A 7,386-nucleotide genomic window follows, 5' to 3' on the forward strand; every position below is an offset into this window, starting at 1 on the left:
ACACATCTCTTGTATGTAATATACAATGTACACTGAGGAGATATAACGGTATACACATCACCTGTATGTAATATACAATGTACACTGAGGAGATATAACGTTATACACATCACATGTATGTAATATACAATGTACACTGAGGAGATATAACGGTATACACATCACCTGTATGTAATATACAATGTACACTGAGGAGATATAACGTTATACACATCTCCTGTATGTAATATACAATGTACACTGAGGGGATATAACGGTATACACATCACCTGTATGTAATATACAATGTACACTGAGGAGATATAACGGTATACACATCACCTGTATGTAATATACAATGTACACTGAGGAGATATAACGTTATACACATCACATGTATGTAATATACAATGTACACTGAGGAGATATAACGGTATACACATCACCTGTATGTAATATACAATGTACACTGAGGAGATATAACGGTATACACATCTCCTGTATGTAATATACAATGTACACTGAGGAGATATAACGGTATACACATCTCCTGTATGTAATATACAATGTACACTGAGGAGATATAACGGTATACACATCACCTGTATGTAATATACAATGTACACTGAGGAGATATAACGGTATACACATCTCTTGTATGTAATATACACTGTACACTGAGGAGATATAACGGTATACACATCACCTGTATGTAATATACAATGTACACTGAGGAGATATAACGGTATACACATCTCCTGTATGTAATATACAATGTACACTGAGGAGATATAATGGTAAACACATCACCTGTATGTAATATACAATGTACACTGAGGAGATATAACGGTATACACATCACCTGTATGTAATATACAATGTACACTGAGGAGATATAACGGTATACACATCACCTGTATGTAATATACAATGTACACTGAGGAGATATAATGGTATACACATCTCCTGTATGTAATATACAATGTACACTGAGGAGATATAACGGTATACACATCTCTTGTATGTAATATACAATGTACACTGAGGAGATATAACGGTATACACATCTCCTGTATGTAATATACAATGTACACTGAGGAGATGCGTTAATTTCTTAACGTTAATTTGTTTTCCCTTAGTCCTAACAGCAGCACATGTGGGGGTTTATCCGCCCCAGTGAAACTGGTAGGACAGACGGAATGTTTAATGAAGTAAAGTAATCAAATAAATCCACGCCCCCATTACCTCACTATAAGAGGCCAAACCCCCCATACATCAGTGTGTCATAACAAGAAACTCTCAAAAAACAAAGGGAGGGATATTTGTGTGCTGCTGTTAGGACTAAGGGAAAACAAATTAACGTTAAGAAATTAACGCTTCCCTTACGTCCTAACCAGCAGCACATGTGGGGACTTAGCAAGAAGTTAGCCTAAAGGGTAGGGACTTCAATGCTGAATGGAATTCAAAACAGACCGCCCAAAGGCAGTGTCTTCTGATCCCCTGAGGTTGAGTCTATAATGGCTCACAAAGGTAGAATGTGAGCTCCAGGAGGCCGCGGAACAGATCTGTTCCAGAGGAATAAGAGACCTTTCGGCCCAACTAGTAGAGACTGCTCGGGTGGAGTGAGCAGTGACAAAGGCAGGAGGAGGTCTATTCTGGGAAGCGAAAGATTCTCTGATGGCCTCTCTGATCCATCTACTTAGAGTAGGCTTAGAGGCCTTCTTCCCTTTATTCCTGCCAAAGAACAGGATAAGAAGATTCTCTGACCTTCTGAACTCCCGGGATCTCTCAATGTAGATTCTCAAACATCTGGCCACATCCAGAGTATGGAGGGAAGTTTCTTCTGCAGAGGAAGAAGAGGAACATAACACAGGCAAAGACACAACTTGATTAATGTTGTGCACAGAGGGCACCTTAGGCAAAAAGGTGGGTAAAAAACGTAAAAGGACTCTGTCCGGTAAAAATAAAGTGTATGGCTCATATGCCGAAAAAGCCTGAAGCTCTGAAATGCGTTTGGCCGAAGTTACGGCCAACAAAAAGGTTACCTTCCAGGATAAAAACTTAAAGTCCACTTCTTCCAAGGGTTCAAAGGGAGGACCACTCAACCCTTTAAGCACCACTGAGAGATCCCACTGCGGTATAGGTCTTGAAATGCTAGGCTTAAGACGTACGGCTCCTTTAAGGAACCTCTTAATCAGAGGGTCTTGATGTAAAGATCTGCCAAAGGCGGCTGACAGAGCAGAGATCTGTACCTTGAGTGTAGAAGGGCTGAGGCCCTTATCTAGTCCATCCTGCATGAACTGAAGAATAGCTGATACTGGAGGATCCTGAGATGGTACTTGATGAGATGCACACCATAGAAGAAAAATGCGCTTTACCCTGGCGTAGGCCTTGACAGTCGCAGGAGCTCTGGAATGAGACATCGTTCTTAAGACCGCTGCTGATAGCCCTTCCGGCTCTAGAAGGGACTCATCAATCTCCAGGCTGTCAGATTGAGTCTGGATGGATCCAGGCAGAGCTGAGTGCCCCGGGACACCAGGTTCTGCATTGGGGGAAGCTTCCAATATTGCCCTCGGCTCATCTGCATGAGCAGGGTAAACCAAGACCTCCTGGGCCAGAATGGAATCACGGCTATTACTGAGGCTTGGTCCTGCCGAATCTTCATCAATACCCTGGGTATCATGGCGATGGGAGGAAAGATGTAGGCCAGCCTGAACTCCCATGGAATTGACAGAGCATCTACTGCCAAGGGATTGTCCTCCCGATACAGGGAACAGAACGTTTCCACTTTGGCATTGAATCTTGTCGCCATGAGATCTATGTCCGGGCGACCCCACCGGAGAGTGATCTGATGAAAGATCTCCTGATTCAGAGACATTTCTCCCAGAGCTGGGACTCCTCTGCTGAGCTGGTCTGCAACCACATTCAGGGACCCCCGAATGTGGACTGCTGAAAGGTGGGAAAGATTCTGCTCTGCCCAAGACAGAATTAGACCTACTTCTGAGAGTAGACTCTGAGACCTGGTGCCTCCCTGTTTGTTGATGTAAGATACCGCAGTAGAATTGTCTGAGCGAACCCTTACAGCCTTGTTTCTGATAAGGGGGAAAAAATGAAAGAGAGCCATCCGGATTGCTCTGAGTTCTCTCAGATTGGATGACATCAAACGCTCTTGAGGGCTCCAGGATCCTTGAACTTGAAGTTCCTCTAGATGGGCACCCCAGCCTAGAAGGGATGCATCTGTCGTCAACAGGATCCAACAAGGTTGGATCAAGGACCTCCCATCTTTGACCTGTTTCCACCACTTCAGTGAGCGGCGAGCTTGAGATGACAGGGAGCACTTTGTCTCTAGCCCTCTGGGAGTTCGATCCCATAGACTCAGAACTTCCGCTTGAAGAGGGCGAATATGCCACAAGGCCCAAGGAACCGCATCCACGGCTGCTGACATTAGGCCTAACATCCTCATCAATACTCTGATAGTTACCCGGCGGGGAACCATGAGTTGATCTGCAGTCTTGGAAATGCGTAACTTCCTTTCCGGAGAAAGGTAGAGCGTCATGTTGGCAGAATCTATTATGAACCCCAGAAACCTCCTGGTAGTGGAGGGAGAAATCTCTGACTTCTGCCAATTGATAATCCAGCCCAAGCGCTGGAGGAAGGACTGAGCCTGCAGAAGATGAAGATGAAGCGTCTCTACCGAGTGGGCTTTTAGAAGCCAATCGTCCAGATATGGAATGATCTCCAGGCCTCTCAATCTGAGGGGAGCTACTACAGCTATCACCACTTTGGTGAAGATGTAGGGCGCGGTTGTGATGCCGAAGGGAAGTGCGGCAAACTGAAAATGTTTCACCGTCCCTCTGAGACTTACTGCCACTCGTAGATACTTCCTGTGGGCCTGGCACACAGGGATGTGGAGATAGGCATCCCTTAGATCCAGTGTGACCATCAGGTCCCCTGGGCTCAGGATGCTGATTACCGATTTGATGGTTTCCATCCGGAACCGCCTTTTCTTTATGAATCGGTTGAGGTAGCGGAGATCTATGATCATGCGCCAACCTCCTGTGGCTTTGGGAACAAGGAAAACTGGCGAATAGACGCCGGATCCAATCTCTTCTGGAGGAACCTCCTCCAAGGCCCCTTTCCGCCTGTATTCCAGTATAGACTCCTCCAACACCGTTTGCTTCGCGCGTGGAAGTAATCTTGTCAAAACAAATTTTTCTGGGGGAACAGATAAAAATTCTATCCTGTACCCTGTCCTTATTATATTCAGGACCCAGGGATCTGGAACAAACTCTGTCCAGGTATTTAGAAAAAAAGTTAAACGGCCTCCGACTGGGAGGTCTGAAAGAATAGGAGTCAAATTTATGACTGGATCTGACGGAAGGGGAGGGCCGTCACTGGTCGGCTTTATTGTTTTTGTTCCCACCGGAACGATATGATCCTCCCCTCCTGGACCCACGGCCTCGCTGAGGCCTGGATTGGCCCTGAAAGGATCTGGACCCTCTACCCTGCCTACCCCTACCCTTAGGGGTTTGAGGAAGGCATTTGCCCTTTTTATCGGCAAGACCCTCCATAATGCGGTCCAGTTCAGTCCCAAAAAGCCTTCCTGGCTCGTAAGGGAGGCTGCATAAATTATACTTGGAGGCATTATCTGCCACCCAAGGTTTTAGCCATAGTGGCCTCCTACCCGCTGCAGAGAGGGCCATAGCTTTAGAGGCTAATTTTAACTGTTGTGGGCCAGAGTCACACAGAAATTCCACGGCACGTAGAATGGACTTAAACTGCGCCAGGATGTCATCACGGGATATGCCAGAGTCGATATCCGACTGCACCTGTCGGAGGCGTCTTTGGAGGAAGACGGCTACCTCCGTAGAGGATATGGCCACAGATGCAGCAGCAGCAGCAGTGGAGTAAGACCTTCTCAAGGTGCATTCTACCCGCCTGTCCATCGGGTCCTGTAAGTTGGAGCCGTCATCAGCCGGGACAAGAGTCCTCTTAGACAATTTTGCAATTGCCAAATCAACTTTGGGCACAGTGCCCCACTGGTCAAATTGGGAAGTCACAATCGGGAACATGGACTTGAAGCGCTTTGAGATGACCGGTGCCTTCTCAGGATGTTTCCATTCTAGCTTCATTAATCGAGACAGAGTCTCGTCCACTTTGAAGGCCCTTGGCCCCCTAGAGGTGGACTCTGAAGCTTCCCCGGGATCAACATCCTGGTCCCCCGACCGGATGGATCTAAGTAACCTCTGGGTCTTCTCTACAGGAAAGGCGTACCTTCCAGCCTCTTCTTCCTCCCCGCTAGACTCAGAGGAATGGACTTCGTCCACGGTATGGTAGACTTCCTCCTGCATAGGAGTGGGTCTCAGAGGAGATCGGACACTGGGTCTTCTGGATGACACGGAATCCCTTAGGGTGTTCATTGAGGACTCCACAAAGTCCTTTACCCAGACTACTACGTCCCGTATGGTAGGCTCCGTATCAGGAGGCAGAGGAGGAGGAGGACGGCAAGAGGGACACCTATTAAATTCATAGGAGTCCGCTAGAGGGGTGTCACAATCCCTACACGCCAAATGCTTGCGCTTGGATGACGTCTTGCGCCCAGTCCGATCCCCATCACCGGCAGAGGACATTATCTGCAGAGAAAGAGTTAAAAATGAATGAACAATGTCTATTCATTAGCTAACCAAGGAAGCAGCAAACCTACCAGACACAGGAAAGCTGGTGACTAAAGTAGTCTGCCTCAGTAACCAACCCAAGGCTGCAACAGCACAGCCTGGAAGGACTGGAGGCTTTATATATTCAAATTTGGCGCCCAAACTGACGTCAGACGCCAGGTTTGAACAAACTTTAATCATTGTTGTTCAGCAACAAACCACCAGAGGGCGCTGGAACACAATGTGTGTAAGCCAAACAGGAAGCTGAATGCAGGAGCTCCGAGCCTCCAACATGCCGGCAGCACCAGCTTGATCAGATAAGCTGCAACCCTGAAAGAGAAACACAAGGTTAGCATGAAATCTAAGAGCATGGCAGCCAAATGGCTGCCCCGTCTGTCCTGCAGTCCCAAGGACAGAAAAAAACACACTGATGTATGGGGGGTTTGGCCTCTTATAGTGAGGTAATGGGGGCGTGGATTTATTTGATTACTTTACTTCATTAAACATTCCGTCTGTCCTACCAGTTTCACTGGGGCGGATAAACCCCCACATGTGCTGCTGGTTAGGACGTAAGGGAAATAATGGTAAACACATCACCTGTATGTAATATACAATGTACACTGAGGAGATATAACGGTATACACATCACCTGTATGTAATATACAATGTACACTGAGGAGATATAACGGTATACACATCACCTGTATGTAATATACAATGTACACTGAGGAGATATAATGGTATACACATCTCCTGTATGTAATATACAATGTACACTGAGGAGATATAACGGTATACACATCTCCTGTATGTAATATACAATGTACACTGAGGAGATATAACGGTATACACATCTCTTGTATGTAATATACAATGTACACTGAGGAGATATAACGGTATACACATCTCCTGTATGTAATATACAATGTACACTGAGGAGATATAACGGTATACACATCACCTGTATGTAATATACAATGTACACTGAGGAGATATAATGGTAAACACATCACCTGTATGTAATATACAATGTACACTGAGGAGATATAACGGTATACACATCACCTGTATGTAATATACAATGTACACTGAGGAGATATAACGGTATACACATCTCCTGTATGTAATATACAATGTACACTGAGGAGATATAACGGTATACACATCACCTGTATGTAATATACATGTACACTGAGGAGATATAACGGTATACACATCACCTGTATGTAATATACAATGGTACACTGAGGAGATATAACGGTATACACATCTCCTGTATGTAATATACAATGTACACTGAGGAGATATAACGGTATACACATCACCTGTATGTAATATACAGTGTACACTGAGGAGATATAACGGTATACACATCACCTGTATGTAATATACAATGTACACTGAGGAGATATAACGGTATACACATCTCCTGTATGTAATATACAATGTACACTGAGGAGATATAACGTATACACATCACCTGTATGTAATATACAATGTACACTGAGGAGATATAACGGTATACACATCTCCTGTATGTAATATACAATGTACACTGAGGAGATATAACGGTATACACATCTCTTGTATGTAATATACACTGTACACTGAGGAGATATAACGGTATACACATCACCTGTATGTAATATACAATGTACACTGAGGAGATATAGCGGTATACACATCACCTGTATGTAATATACAATGTACACTGAGGAGATATAACGGTATACACATCTCCTGTATGTAATAT

The 7,386-nt window shown here is 44.9% G+C and overlaps 1 protein-coding gene across 1 annotated transcript; it reads right to left on the minus strand.

Moving 5' to 3' along the window:
• Positions 1-1,283: 1,283 nt before the first annotated feature.
• LOC122924133 lies at positions 1,284-6,166 on the minus strand. Its single transcript, XM_044275063.1, has 3 exons — positions 5,684-6,166; positions 5,254-5,612; positions 1,284-2,388 (listed from the first exon to the last, which is right to left on the minus strand). Exons 2-3 carry the CDS (start codon positions 5,607-5,609, stop codon positions 1,425-1,427), a joined length of 1,320 nt encoding a protein of 439 aa, XP_044130998.1. The 5' UTR covers positions 5,610-5,612; positions 5,684-6,166; the 3' UTR covers positions 1,284-1,424.
• Between the last annotated feature and the right edge of the window lie 1,220 nt (positions 6,167-7,386).

Source organism: Bufo gargarizans, unplaced genomic scaffold, assembly GCF_014858855.1.
Source record: "Bufo gargarizans isolate SCDJY-AF-19 unplaced genomic scaffold, ASM1485885v1 original_scaffold_835_pilon, whole genome shotgun sequence".
In the NCBI taxonomy this organism is placed as follows: Eukaryota; Metazoa; Chordata; class Amphibia; order Anura; family Bufonidae; genus Bufo; species Bufo gargarizans.

What these genes read in the sequence shown, in the direction of transcription:
- LOC122924133 (XM_044275063.1), bottom strand. Translation starts at nt 5,609, where the DNA reads ATGTCCTCTGCCGGTGATGGGGATCGGACTGGGCGCAAGACGTCATCC. An exon ending in GAGGAAGAAGAGGCTGGAAG is followed by an intron (nt 2,389 to 5,253) that starts GTACGCCTTTCC and finishes GTCTCATTCCAG; the next exon opens with AGCTCCTGCGACTGTCAAGG.